Raw genomic sequence first — 15,649 nt, 5'->3', positions numbered from 1 at the left:
TTCAGCCTGGAGAAGAGAAGGCTGCGTGGAGACCTCATAGCAGCCTTCCAGTATCTGAAGGGGGCCTACAAGGATGCTGGAGAGGGACTCTTCCTTAGGGACTGTAGTGGTAGGACAAGGGGGAATGCGTTCAAACTTTAACAGGGGAAGTTTAGATTAGATATAAGGAAGAAGTTCTTTACAGTGAGGGTGGTGAAGCACTGGAATGGGTTGCCCAGGGAGGTTGTGAATGCTCCATCCCTGGCAGTGTTCAAGGCCAGATTGGACAGAGCCTTGGGCCACATGGTTTAGTGCGAGGTGTCCCTGGGTTGGAACTAGATGATCTTAAGGTCCTTTCCAGCCCTTACTATTCTATGATTCTATGACTCTATAAACTAAAAAAAATATGTTCTTAATCATCCACTACGCTAACTTCCCTTAACCAACAAAAGCGCATAAAATGTATAGTGAAATTAAGCAGAGATTTTTAGCGTTTTTTTTAAAAGTTAACATGAAATTGAAATCCAAATCTTATACAGCAAGGACAGTGCAGGAATTGGAACTTTTTGGCGTGTGTACTGAAGGACTGTGATTCCATTGCTACCTTTAGCAAGGGGTTAGGTCTATAAAAGGATGCCATCATCTTAATTGGAGGAAGACACGTGGGTTCAAGTTAAGCTGAGACAGTTCAGCAAAACGTTGTGTATATTAACTGGTCCATAGGTAAAACCTGCTTTAAGTTGTCGTCTTTAGTTCGTGTGGAGTGTCACCATTGCTTGTCAGGCATCCACAGAGTGTTGAACTAGATAGAGAAGAATGTGGAAGTTCCACTTAGAGTAGTCTCCCTTGGAAGGAATAATTAAGATACAAATTAAAAGAGAATAGTTTTAAAGAGTTTCCACTCATAGTCATTCTTGACAAATTTGGAAATACCCAGACTTTTTCCTAGGAATGGTTTTTCTTTTGTTTTTGTCTTCTTTTCTCCTTGTTCATATAAAGAAGCATTTGACAGTCTTTCATGTATCTGACAGGCACTAGAGATACTTTCCTTTGGCTTTTCTCAATTTTATATGCATCAAAAATTGATGCTGCTGTGAGATTTTTATCCTGCTAATCATTGGAAAGATTGGTGAGGATTTACTGGTTTAGCTGCCTTGCTGTGTGTGGATAGGATTTAGTAAAGGTTATTTCTTCAGTGAATTTGCACAGTAGGGCAGTATCTTTATATTTAACACAGTTCCTTACTTGATATGAATTGGGTTTTAGTTTGTGTGTGTGTGTGTGTTTGGGTTTTTTTCCCTTGTAAAGGTGGATTGGGATTCACTAGGAGTCTTAAATTTTGTTACCAAAAGTGACTCACAAAAACTGATTCCCATCAGTGTCACCTTTGCCCTGAAGTGGACACTGTCCTGTGTACAAATTTTGTGGTGTCGGTTTTAGTATAGTTGGGGTACAGGGCTCTGCAGTGGCCACTCCTAGTGTTAAACGAAAGATAACCCAAAACAGAACACCCTCCACCTAAAACTTAATAGTAAAAAAAGTTGGCTGTGGCTGGGTTTTCAGAAATTGATCTCTATCCTGTTTTCAGCTGGGGTAGAGTTAATTTTCTTCCCAGTAGCTGGTGCAGTGCTGTGTTTTGGCTTTAGTCTGTAAAAAGGCTGATAACACACCAATGTTTTAGATGTTGCTTAGTAGCACTTACCCCGATCAAGGACTTTTCAATCTCATGCTCTGCCAGTGAGGAGGGGCACAAGAAGCCAGGAGGACGCAGAGACAGGACACCTGGCCCAAGCTAGTCACCTGGCCCAAGCTAGTCAACGGGGTATTCCATACCACAGCACATCATGCCCAGTATATAAACTGGGGGGAGTTACCTGGAAGGGACTGCTCAGGTCAGGCTGGGCATCAGTCAGTGGGTATTGAGCAACTGTATTGTGCACCGCTGTTAGGTTCTTTGTTCTAATACACACCCATCACCCCCAAACCCTGAGGATTTTGTTATGTGGTCAAGTCATATGCTCAGATTAAGGGAAGATGTGGGTTGGTGTGCGTCATTATTTTCTAGTTCTTTCTTTGATATATGACCGATCTTGGGAAGATGTTAATCTGTTATTGAGAGAGTTCTGTCCAGATGAACAGGATAAGATAATTGGAAAGAATGTGGTATTAACCCTACAGGCAGGGGGAAGTTGGACTGCCTGGCCTTAGATTGATCCTGGTTGGGATTGTAATTATCAAACAGAGATAATTGCCAGTGCTTGCAGATTTGATAAACGTGGTTAGACCTTGCCATAAGAGTAGATTGAAATAATGCAGACAAAGGCCAGAGGAACACCACAGCGACTACTGGGGAAGACTGCAACCAGCTTTGTTGAATGTTGTGAATTAAGTTTAGTTAGCCAAATTCCTTTAACTGAGTTCTTTTAAGTGAGTAGTTTTGCTTAGCATGAGTAGTGCTTAGCACTGGTAGCTGAAGTTGCTGGAGCCTTATGCTGTACTCCTGCCTGGAGACAGTGAAAAAACCCAGTGATGGACAAGAAGACCAAAATTCACCATTGGCTCAAGAGGTGCATGCAAGGTGCATGAACAGCAAGAGTGTGTGATGGTCAGGTGCAATGTAAGGGTATAAAATCCTAGGAATTTCGTCGTTCTGGGTCCCTCCCTGAAGGCATCCGGCTCCAGCTGTTCCTATTCCTGTACCACTCAATTACTGTTTTTCTAAGAATCAGAGGGCTGAGGCTCTGCTGTGGGAAACCTAGGATGGAGAATTTTCTTTAACATTAGACTTCATTTCCAGGAGCAGTTTATGGGCCCTGCTGGTGTAGAAGGCAGTTCTACTCCATTTATCCCTGCCTGTTGAGTTTCCATTCCTTTCTTTATGCTAGCCTTATGACTACACGGTAAAACAGATTACAAAATTATCCAACTATAGGTTTACTAGGGAAAGTGAGGAGGAATGAGGCTCATTTTGAGTTGGCAGGAATGGGTGGACAGAATTAGGGGCTGTGTCTTCACAGTTCAGCAGCTCCAATTTATGGTGTATTAAACTACTCATGAATTTTTTATTTAGAAGAGAAAGAAGGGAAAAAGCAGCACACACACACACACAAAAATAATTCAAAGGGATTAACATGCAGTTCAGGATGACAAAACAGGACAACAAAGAGCAAATGTGTGAAATAAAAAGGTTTCAGCTCACTGTTCTCCAAACTGTTATGTTGCATACTTAAAATGTACATGAAGCAATTTTTTTATATTTTTTTTATTTTGTAGCTTTTTTAAAAATTTTGAATTATTTCAGATGTTTGCTTTCATACTTGGTAACAGTCTGGACTTTGACTTAGCATTGCAACAGAGGAACGCAGGCTATTTATCATATCTAAACCCAGGCATGATTGTCTTAAAATAAGTGGCTTTGTCAGTTAAATAAAAATGTGTCACTGAAAAACAGCCAAAATTTTCTAATCATAAAATGTATAACGTTATTTTAGAACTATGTGAAAACAGAGAAGTGGAATACTGGGGTGCATTAACCCTTCTTGATTTGATGCTTACACCACTGACTTTCAGCAGATGACTATATAAAACTTTGCAAAATAGCCCACAAGCAAGCAAACAAACCAACTAGCATTAGAGCTGTTTCCTTTTTAAATTATTTACTCAGTTTACATTAAGGTCTGTCTTCATTTAGTAAGCTCCCAGGGGTTGTCTCTGCAAACATGGGCACATATCAACATATTCTCTTCATTCAGACATTCACTTATATTTTGTTAAGTATCTAATGAGTTCCTTGCTGACATACATGAAATAAGAACTACAGGCTAGAAAACCTATACTTTAAAAGTGGAGGGAAAAATAGGGGTATTTTGAAGAGATATTAATGAAATACCTTCTTCTGGATCATGACTGCCTCTTTCTTCTACTTCTATAAAGTGTGCTAGAATACCGTTTGTTTTTTGACAGTTGTGATGCAAATTGCAGAGGAGAAATTGATCTGGTGTGGTGCCCTAAGTGCTACCACGTGCAGTGCTGAACACTGTGCGATCAGGTGCTCTTCACTACAAAAAGCAAGTCAAAGAGTGTAAAAGGACAAGGAGTTCTGACAAAACTGTAACAATGATTTTCCAACCTGGAAGTCAATCCCTGAGGGAAAACAGCTTAAATCTGAGGAAATTGTACTATACCTGTGTACCTTACAAACATGAAATCTTCAAAATCAGTTTAAAATATAAAGGTAGCATCTGAAAGCAGCAAAAAGGACAGATGGCTATACTGACCAGGAGGCAAAGGGCATTGGGGAGCCCTGGGGCAGGATTAGTGCTGAGATGGTCACAAAGTGGCCTGAAAGAGAAGAAAACTGGAATGTATTCGTATACGCTCTATCAGTTGCACTCAATTGTATCTTCAATCAGCTTTGAAATAAAAAGAAAGTGATAAATAAGCCATACTTAACTGAATCTATAGTAGAAAGATTTTAATTTGGAAAATATAAGTTCTGCAGTTTTCAAATAAAAGAAACTAACTTTGAGTAAGTGAAAATAACAATGGATAATTACAAAGCCCAAACTCCTGCTATGCAACATCTTAGCTTTGAACACTGAGGATCTATAAAGCAGGTGGCTGCATCATCTTAACCTCATTAGTAGTCAGTAAAGCAACATCAGGAAAGCAAGTTGCAGATGGCAGCAAAAGATAAAGGCACATAGGAACTAGTAAAAAGAGTCCTTGGGTATGTAACTTTACTTCCAAAATAAAGCAATGCAATGTAAATGTCTTAATATATGTATAGGCAAAAGATTGCTGTGGTAAATTCAGTCAGTCTCACCTCTGTGCCTGGTAAAATCTTGGAGCAGATTCTCCTGGAAAGCATGCTGAGGCACATGAAAAACAACAAGGTGGTTGGTGGCAGCCAACATGGCTTCACTAAGGGGAAATCCTGCCTGACCAATTTGGTGGCCTTCTACGATGGGGCTATGGAACTGATGGACAGGGGCAGAGCAGTTGACGTCATCTACCTGGGCTTCTGCAAAGCGTTTGGCACTGTCCCACATGACATCCTTGTTTCTAAACTGGAGAGACATCAGTTTGATAGATGGACCAATCGGTGGATAAAGAACTGACTGGCTGGCGTACACGAAGAGTTGTGGTCAACGGCTCAATATCCAGTTGGAAAACAGTAACGAGTGGTGTCCCTCAGGGATCGGTGTTGGGACTGGTCCTGTTCAACATCTTTGTCGGCGACATGGACAGTGGGATTGAGTGCGCCCTCAGCAAGTTTGCTGATGACACCAAGCTGTGTGGTTTGGTTGGTACACTGGAGGGAAAGGATGCCATCCAGAGGGACCATGACACACTTTAGAGGTGGCCGATGCCAACCTCATGAAGTTCAACCAAGCCAAGTGCAAGGTCCTGCACCTGGGTCGGGGCAGTCCCAGGCACTGCTACAGGTTGGGTGGGGAAGAGATTGGGGAGAAGGACTTGGGGATGTTGGTTGATGAGAAACTGAACATGAGCCGGCAGTGTGCGCTTGCAGCCCAGAAAGCCAGCCGTATCCTGGGCTGCATCAAAAGGACCGTGACCAGCAGGTCAAAGGAGGTGATCCTGCCCCTCTACTTGGCTCTCATGAGACTTCACTTGGAGTATTGTGTACAGTTCTGGTGTCTTCAACATAAAAAGGACATGATGCTGTTGGAGCAAGTCCAGAGGAGGGCCACGAGGATGATAAGAGGGCTGGAGCACCTCCTGTATGAAGACAGGCTGAGTGATTTGGGGCTGTTCAGCCTGGAGAAGAGAAGGCTGCGTGGAGACCTCATAGCAGCCTTCCAGTATCTGAAGGGGGCCTACAAGGATGCTGGAGAGGGACTCTTCCTTAGGGACTGTAGTGGTAGGACAAGGGGGAATGCGTTCAAACTTTAACAGGGGAAGTTTAGATTAGATATAAGGAAGAAGTTCTTTACAGTGAGGGTGGTGAAGCACTGGAATGGGTTGCCCAGGGAGGTTGTGAATGCTCCATCCCTGGCAGTGTTCAAGGCCAGATTGGACAGAGCCTTGGGCCACATGGTTTAGTGCGAGGTGTCCCTGTCCATGGCAGGGGGTTGGAACTAGATGATCTTAAGGTCCTTTTCAACCCTAACTGTTCTATGATTCTATGAATTAAGGTAGTTCTTAGTGGAGGTTTGTTTCTGGGTAACACTAAGTAAAAAACAGCTTCAAGCTTACTTTCATTATGTGCACAAATTTAGTAGGAAAGATAAGTTTTATTAGGAAGGATAATTCTGTTTTATTTAAATAGAGGATTGTTAGTGTCTCTCACACAGACGACTCCTTTCTAGCTGGGCTCCAATCTATTGCAATTTTTAACCTTTTTTTGTTTCTTTTCTTAGAAACTTGTTCCCTGTTAAAACCAGTTAATCTACTGAACCTGTTTTTCTCCAGATATGTTTAATGTGCCCCTTACTCCTCAACCCTATCATAAATGCAGAAGGTGAACCTGATCCCCCATAATGTGGCTGGTTTAAACTTGCATGTGTGCTAAATATCAGGCTTATGATTTGGCTGCCTTCTGGCTGCCTCTCAGAATGAGTAGGAGCTGAATTATAACTGCTTTTTTCTGAATGAGCCAGAAATATTGGTCTGGCTTTTTCATCCAAGCACTGTTTTTAATGGACATGTAGGAATTGTATAGCTTTGTCATCTCTACTTGTCAAATTTGACTGAAATCGGCCATCAAGCAGTTGGGGAGGTGATGATATGGAGAGGGTAAAGGGGCAGGAGCAAAGTGATCACTACCAGTCCAATCATGTATGTTAATAAATTTAACAAACTGGATGCAAGTCTATGGTCTGTCCTGGTGGGCATCTGTTCTATGGAGTACTCTTATCGATATTGGTAAACAAAGTGACATGAAGACCTATTTACTGAACTTCACTGGAGAATGCTGGTAGAGGTTCCTCCAAGATACATGTCTTCATAGTAGTAAAGCAGAAAAATCTGTGTGGTGACCTAATAGCAGCCTCTGAGAGGTCTGAAGAAGGGTCTCAAGGAAGTGGGAGAGTAGTTTCTTGGTGGAACAGCAGTGTAGCTACTCAACAAAGACTTGAGCTGCTGCAAAATAACATGGTTGCTCTTTCAGAATTCTAAGTCCCTCAAGGCCAGCTCTGATAACATGACCATTATAGCTTTCATATGTCAGCAGCATCTGTTCAGTGAAATCTTCTTCTCCACCTTAAAGGTGGGTCAAATACTATATAAGAGAGTATATACTTTTAAATAAAGTGAGTCAAATACTTTTAAAGAAAGTACATACATACAATGTTGTTAGCATTTACTTAAAGATAGCTCTTTTGCATGGCATAGATTTTATTGTAAGGAACAAGTAGGGAAGCACAAGGCAACATGTAGTGGAACTGTTTAGAATATCTGAGTTTTCTTCAATCCTTACTTACTTAATGTGACACTAATTTTTTCAGTCAATGTCAAAGGAGGGAGGAAATAAAATAAAGTATGTACACAGATAGAGCCAGATTTCAGACTTCATTGCCTAGTTGGCCTTGGCCTTGATCTTTTACAGAAGATTTAACAGGAGGTGGCAAGAGGGATAAAAATGTAATCAGTTGGGCTATTACAGAGAAACAGTGTGGCTAAGTACTTTCTTGGCAGTGTGATGTTGTTTTTATCCATTCAGCAAATGTGATTTATTTATACATCTGCCAATAAATACGAGGCGGCATCCAATAATGAGTGCGGCAGGGATTTAAGCTGAAGTGTATTGCTGTGTTTGACACAAAGGTCAACCTTGGGAAAGGGGCTTGAAATTAACATTTCTTAAAAACTATTTTTCCTTCCACTGAGGCTCTCTCTTAATTCCAGCAATTTTCTCTGTTTGATAAGCAGAGAGAGCACACATTTTGATTATATAAAGGATGGAGGAGGTGATGAAACTTAAAAAAAAATTTCAACTGGCATTGCATTCTGGTGATAAGAATGGGACTTTATGCGGCACAGAGAAGATTACCTGAAGTAGAATTGGGAAGCAAATTGTATTTACAAAAGATGGCATGATTTTCCTGATGGGTGTTCAAAACAGGCTATTCACTCACATATTCTGCCGAGCTTGACTAGAAATAACTTCATTTCAAAAAGGGCAAATCTGATTGAAGGTAAAAGCATTCCACTCTCACAGATACTTGTCTAAAGGATTTGCATTAAATTGTCTTGATGGAAGCAAAGTAGTATTTTATTCTGCATCTGCATGAACTGGTAATGTGGAAAATAAAAATACAAATCGTGTCCTTCATTGCTTCATGCTTCAACCACTTGAATTACTAGATTTATGTCTGCAATTATGGAAGAGATGCTGCAATATGGTAGTTTGACAATAACTGTCACATTTATATTACCAAAATATAGATTCAACTTATTATTGAAGTTAAGAGTATTGAAATTACTTTTTAAGGACTAGGCGTATCTTCCTGCGGTTTTATCTTGTTTTTAATGTAGCCAGGGTATTTTTAAAGAACAGCAGTATGTCTAAATGTTGTTAGTTTTTAGTAGGATACAGAGATGTCAAAGATGCCTTGTGCTGCAAATTTGTATGAGTTATTATACAAGGCTGTGGTGAAATACCTTGTCCTGGTAAGTACCAACAAGATGCATATGTGCTACTTCTGACTCGGTTACCTTTTTCTCCCTCTGTATAGATCCTGGAATTGGTGAAGGGCATGCATTACCAGCTGGCCTGTCAGAAGTACTTTGAGTTGACACATGATGTAAGTACCTCCGAATTTTTGTTAAACTATAATCACTGCCTTTGTCTTGAGGAAGGCCTTGGAAATCATGCATGAAGCCCAGAGACTATTTGCAGTTTTCACATCCATCATTAGCTGTCTTGCCTTGTTAGTTTTCATTTCAATAACGTCAAATATTCCTTTGTTACTTTCAGCACTTATATATTGATGTTATTAATACCCTCAACATTACAAGATGTAGTAAGTTATTCTTTCTTCCTGGAAATGTCAGTATTGCTGAATTTTACGTATTTTAAGCCATTTAATTTTTTCAATAATGCTGTTTTTAATTAAATCTACAGTTTTTAACCTGTTATGCAAGTTTGGTATTTTGAGATACACCTTAAAAATAAACAGAAAGGATCTAAAAAGTGTTATTAAAATTCTCATCTCCCAGCACATACATAGTTAATGTTGTTAATTTTCACTTGGTATTTTTCCACATCCTTAGCCATGTGTGATTAGTTGTTAAATCAAGTTGAACATTCTCTCATCTTTCCCATTCGCTTAATCACAGGCAAAGTTAAAATAAGATCCTCCACAAAATTGTAAGGTAGCAAATGGCCACACTGTCTGCTATGTGATTTCTTGATTCAAAGAACTAGCTTTTGCATTGATTCAAGATTCCTTATCATCAGGAAAAACCAATGAATCACAACCCTTCTTAGACCTTTGTTCTACCAACAACTAAAAAAAAAGGAAACATCCCTTTCAAACAGCAGACTGTGGAACAGCCTTGCTAAAGATGTGGATGGAGATTAAATGACATTTGCCGTTGACTTTTTTGTTCTTACTGATTTTCAAATTTGAGTTAAATGAAACTGTTTGTCCCCCCAAATTTCCAGCAGTCATTTGTGTGAATATATAGTAAAGGTATACTCTGAACCTGTATCCAGTGTTGTTTTGGCAGCTGTAATATCAGAGGAACACTTTGTCTTACAGTCTAAGTAAATGGTAAAACAGTCTAAGAATCTGGAAGGAAATTCAAATTTACATACAATTTAAAATTTAGGTAACACTTGGCCTGTGTAAGGCTAACTCAATAGAAATAATATTTTCCCAAGATGATTATAGACCCCAAGGTCAATGTTTACCAGAGGATAAATCAGCAGAGTGGCCAAGATCTGTTGTATTTTAGGAAAGCTGTCTTTCCATTCTTCATTGGCAACAGAAATGGTATGTAATCATAATGTACGTATCTGATTTTGCTGCTTACACTAAGAAATATCTTTCTGCTTTGCTGTTGATGAGTCTCTTCAGTGAGAGAAAGGAGAAAGCAGAAAGCACTGACAGGCACTTTGAGTAGTTTGAATGTACATGCTTATGAGGGCAATTTTCTTAGAGAATTTGGCTGCTAAACTTGTTACCAACCTGCTTGGAATGATTTTTCTGTCCTGCTTTAGTAATTTTTTTTTTTTCATGGGGTGGTCAAAAGATGTGTCTCTGAAGCTGGTGACACCTAACCACACAAGCAAACCTGTGCTTTCCTGTTATATCGCTAGGAGAACTTCTCAGTGAAGGAAATCTCTGACAGATCTATCAGGATAACATTGATTGTTATTGTGCCTTCAAATAGGTGAACAATCTTAAGTAAAATTTTCCTAATATTAATTGACTGGCTCAATGGAGAATTTCAGTTTCAATTCTGTAAAAATTTTACCGAGAAAGTGTCTGATATGTGTTGGGCAGAGCTGTTGGTGTTACCTTTAGTTCTTGAAAATTACAGTACGTATTTGGGTTAGATCTACTATGAATTACTTTGTAGTGGAGCCTTGTTTATGATATTTTTCTAAGTTCACAGTGTCAGTTGCACACTATGTCTACTGAAAGACTCTTTGCATTTCCTCCCCATCATCCACTCTTAGGTTTCTACTGCATTTTATACTCATGCTGGCAGCAACTTTGCTGTTGGCTTCAGTAGTCTAGTGCTTGGCACTAAGACTATGTTAAGAAATCCAGCTGGACTAGAGTGAAAATGTTTAGATCTATTTTTGGGGGGTTAGGGTGGTGGTAGGGGGTGTGTCTTTGCACCTCAGTGCTACTGGTTCAAATAGCACAGGTTACCTGAAAGTTGCTTCTCTGCATATTCCACGTAAACTGGGCATATTAACTTTACACCTCTCTTGAACTTTTGTTTCACTCATGGCCACAGAACAAAGGTGACCGTCATTTGTGTGGTCTAGTACGTTATCTTCAGGCAGGAACTAATCTGTTAAGGAAATGTACGTGTATGCAATTTTTTAAGTCTTTCAATAAGTGTGGGAAAGTGCTGCATAAAGTTGTGGTGGTTTAACCCCAGAAAGTAGCTAAGCACCACAGAGCCACTTGCTCACTCCCCTTTGGTGGGGAAGTAAAGAGTAAAAGTGAGAAAACTCGAGGATTGAGATAAAGACAGTTTAATAGGTCAAGCAAAAGCCATGCACACAAGTGAAGCAAAACAACGAATTCATTCACTGCTTCCCATGGGCAGGCAGGTGTTCAGCCATCTCCGGGAAAGCAGGGCTCCATCACGTGTAATGGTTACTTGGGAAGACAAACACCGTAACTCCAAACATAACACTCTGAAAATGTAAGCGGTGTAACCGTAACCCAAAGTAAATAGTCACAGTAATCGTAGAACCATGGAATCATAAAATGGTTTGGGTTGGAAGGGATCTTAAAGATCATTTAGTTCCAGTCCCCTCTGCCACAGGCAGGGACACCTTCTACTAGACCAAGTTGCTCAAAGCCCCATCCAACCTGGCATTGAACACTTCCAGGGATGGGACATGTTGTTCACAGTCATAATAGTGGCAAGATTTTATTTTACTTTAGTTGGTAGAATTGGATGGCAACTCAAACCAGAGAAAAATATCTCCAGTCCAAACAGTTTGGAGATCCTGGCTACGTATATGCAGACCAGAAAAAGAGATTGATGCTACCAGCTATGAACTACTAGGAGGTTAAAGAAATGTTTTTTTGTGATAGTGTGCCACCTGCAGAAATACCTAGTGCTTTAAAGTCTGATTGTGTATAAATCCACTGTTTTAAGAGCCTAACCATTATGAATAAATAAGAATGTCTAAGTGGCTAATGCCTGTGTCACTAAATTGTATTCCAAAGGAACTAATGATGTTAATGTTGGTTACATCAGTATTGCTGTGTATTAGTTACTTGTTACAGTTACAGCTGTAACAGCTGACTATCTATAGATAATATTTATCTCTAAACATTTTATTCTTGAATACTGATATTTTGTAATCCTTGTGGTTTTTAAAGAAGTAAATGACATCTGACACATCGGAAACTTCCTGGTACAGAAGAATCACTTTTGAATAGTAGTATTAGCTGTAGCATTATCAGGTGTCATTTTAAAAGTTCTTGGTTAAAACTCAAAGATATTGTAGCTTCAAAATGATTGTTTCAGGTTTTTCAAAACAAGATCTGCTATAGCAGAAATACAAAATTAATGTTTGTGTGAAAGCCAGTATGTGCAAAATATGTTGAAACTGAAAAAAGTCTCATGTTAGTATCATCTGTGACATGGAATAAACCATTCTGACTGAAGTGACAGGCGTTTTCATTTGAGTCAATACATGGTGTAAGCTTAAATTCTTGACTGCACAGAAAATGCTTTTTTCTTTGGCCATGGTGGATTCCAGGTGAGTTTATGGGTGTGAATGGATAAAGCTGTTGGAGAAATCTAGTTCTAGCTGTGTTAGTGATGAGGCTTTTAAAATTTATGTGCTTTGGTCTATATTACCTAAAAACATTGTGAATTTACATAAAGTAATGTAAGCAGTCTAGCATGAAAAGCCAGGAAATTTTTCTATGCTTCACCTCCATTTTTGTGGTCAAATTTCATGTGTATTTCTAGACAGAGCAGAATATTTTTATGCAGAGAAATGCTCATTGAACCTTGTTGAAAATTACACAGAATGGAATTAAACGTGTATGTATCACTATATCACAAATTAAGGTGATGGTTGTGAGAGAAATTTCCCCTTTCTCACCTTAGGCTCTCAGAAAAAGTTGATGGTATGAATGGGCAGAAATCTTTTAATTAAAATAGAATCATCTAAGCTTCATCCAGTAGAGCTTTATTTTAGTTGTATTCAGGTTTGCAAAGGGGAAATGTTAAGTAGAATCATACTACAATTTTAACTAACAATTTGTAAATGGCTTTTAGCCAAATACCATCTATCACCTCTGAAAATTTGATTGTAGATTTCATTCATACAATGGGCTGCTTCTACAGCTTATTCCAATTTGTTGGGGAGAGATGAGTTCAGAACAAAACTAAGAGTTACAAAGTGACTCTTAAATTGGTCTGAAGAAAACTGAGCTTTTAAGGTTAAAAAATCCAAAGCTAATTAAGAGCTTCTTCTAGGAAAGCCAGGTTTTCACCGTATTGCTTCTTATTGCTTAGTGTAAAGAATAAAGTAATTTAGTTCCCACATAATGGAAATTGGAGCATGGATGAAAGCTGGCTGGCAGAAACTCATCCAGATAAGACTAAAATGAAATTTAGTGGTGGATTTGAGTTTCTTTTCTTTTTTTGCTTTGTGCCTTTGAGTACCAAATTAGTGTGCTAGGCCTGTCACTTATTTGTAATATTTTTCTAGCAAGGTCACTTACTGCAGTTGCTAATGTCGTCTTCGTGTCTGAATTAGATTTTGTTACATCTGTCACCATTTTCTGGTGGAGCTAAGCTAGGCAGTGGTAATGCATTTAATCAGGGTGCCATTTAGAACACACGTTGATCCTCTGCTTTATGATTTTTCACAAGTGGCTGAAATTTGAACTGATGGGTTTTGGCATATTAAATCAGCCACGGTATGTGTCCTCATGAGATGCTCTGTGTGTGCAAAGTTACTTGGTATGCTTGAATTGGCTCCACCTTTCTGGGAAAAAGGGAAAATAGCAGGAGCAGAAAATGAACAGTATATATTTCTTAGTCTTCCTTGGTTACTTGTATCCCAGGTTTGGAAGGTTTGCCAAAGTTTTTCCAGAGCAGTATTTCTCTTAAAATGTTCTTAGTACTCACATGAACCGACAGGAAAAAATAGGTGCAGATTGCCTGAGTAGGAGGTGGAAGCAAGCATTTCCAACTTCTGAGCCCCCAAAAAAGAAATACAAAGGTTATAGCTGAGATTTGTGGTGAATATGTCAGAATAGCTTACTTTGAAAACTGAAAGCTTTGTTGATTTGAAATATGTGATAAGCATTAGTTGAATGTTCATTTATCAAATCATAATGGACCTGAAAGAATGTGCTTGCAAGTGGAGAGGAGCAATAAAAATATTCTGCCTTTATGCTAGTTTTCTTTGTTCTTTTCCACTGAAGACTAATGTTCTTTGGCAGTGATTGTGCATCTAGTTTCAGGATGCTGATGTTGGCACTGATGGAGAAGAGATGAGCTAGGTCTGCTGGGCTTCTGTCGTAGCCTTCTGGCTTGTAAATATTGCATTTTTAGCTACCCTTTCCTATTCACAGTTTCACACTGATACATAAGATCTATATTTATATTGTGCAGTTGTTACAACTTACAGTGGTATTCTCTACTGCCATTTGTACTCTAGACTTGTCTCAGTTCCTCTTTTAGGTAGGGAAATGCTGTTTTAAGGTCTAGGTTTGATTGTCCTACATGTGTAAAGATATGCCATTTACTTGTATTGTTTTATATGGTTTGGGGTGTTATTTTTCTTTACTGTAGGAAAGACAGTGTGAAATATTGTTTGAATATGCAAAGCAGTCGTATTCCTTCTTCTAACACGAAGGAAGACATTTTGCGATGAAAGTAAATCTGTGTCATGCTAATATTTACTGTGATAGTATTTACAAAGAGATGCCACCTTCTTCAACAAAATCAGAATGTACAAAATTGCTAATTAACTTGTCCTTGAATGTGAAAAAGATGACTTTTGAAATAAATATAATAACTCAGTGTTCCTTTTGTTTTATGCGCAGGTTGATGACATTGGGTTTTCTTTGAATCATCCTAATCAGTATTTTACAGAGAGTCAAAGGCTGTTAAATGGTGGTAGAGAACTAAAGAAGGAATTAAGTAATTCAGGAAACTCTCAACAAAAAAATAATAGTCAGGAAGGCATGAATTCAAATTCTACTCCCACCTCTTCGAATGCAACAGCTGATGCAGAACTGGAGGGCCTGGATGAATACTTCACTGAAGACTAAGCAGCTGTGTTACTTATTCTTTTTGTTTTGTTTGTCTTGGTTTAGTTTTTTGTTTGTTTTCTTTCTTTCCCTTCTATAGCCAGATTTTTCCCTATGCTAAGGAATACGCACTTCACTTCCTGGAAGAAACAGGCGTTTTGTGCTTTGAATAGGCCGAAGAAAAGAAAGATAGGTACTGAAGCTGTAATTTAATCCAGTACTTACTCTTGCTGTTTTAGGATAATGTTTTATATGGCATGTAGAAGGATGGGAAATGAAAGTTCCTTCACAATTATGTGATTTTTTGTTTGATTTACCTCTTTTGTATTTCTTCAAAATGTTTAAATATTTTTATCCCATTTTGTGGTCACTTTTATGTATTTCTTCTTAATAAATAGATTGTAAAGCAAAAGTTTGTGGGGTTGTTTTGTTTTGTTTTGGGTTTTTTTAGCCATATTTGGATGGTAATTAAGTAGGAGTTCTTATGATCAAAATTACCCTCTGGAGCATTCTGTCTTTTTTCTGCATCAGGAGCTGAGGGAAATCAGCTTCCTAATTTGTGTACCTTGCAACTAAATTTAGAGAGCTGGTTTTAGTGCTTGAACGTAAGCAGAATTTAGATGCCTCTATGTAAGAAGGTATTCCAAAAAGCTCATACTCTACCATCTGATTAATTTGAAGAAGCTAAAAACTTATTAGCATATGTTCCTTTTTCAAGTTTCCTCAAT

At 38.7% G+C, this 15,649-nt stretch overlaps 1 protein-coding gene across 2 annotated transcripts in view; it reads left to right on the top strand.

Moving 5' to 3' along the window:
- PRIM2 (DNA primase subunit 2) overlaps window positions 1-15,333 on the top strand; it is a 120,879-nt gene extending 105,546 nt beyond the window's left edge. For both annotated transcript variants that reach the window (XM_030490552.1, XM_030490554.1), the window contains 2 exons: window positions 8,679-8,747; window positions 14,715-15,333. In XM_030490552.1, the coding sequence (XP_030346412.1) occupies window positions 8,679-8,747; window positions 14,715-14,942 (297 nt within the window). In that variant the 3' untranslated portion in view covers window positions 14,943-15,333. The remainder of the gene's footprint in view (window positions 1-8,678; window positions 8,748-14,714) is intronic.
- Window positions 15,334-15,649: the final 316 nt, after the last annotated feature.

This window comes from Strigops habroptila, chromosome 6 (genome assembly GCF_004027225.2).
Source record: "Strigops habroptila isolate Jane chromosome 6, bStrHab1.2.pri, whole genome shotgun sequence".
Taxonomy (NCBI): Eukaryota; Metazoa; Chordata; class Aves; order Psittaciformes; family Psittacidae; genus Strigops; species Strigops habroptila.
The sequence above is the reverse complement of the archived record's forward strand: the minus strand, read 5'-3'. Positions and strand labels throughout refer to the sequence as shown.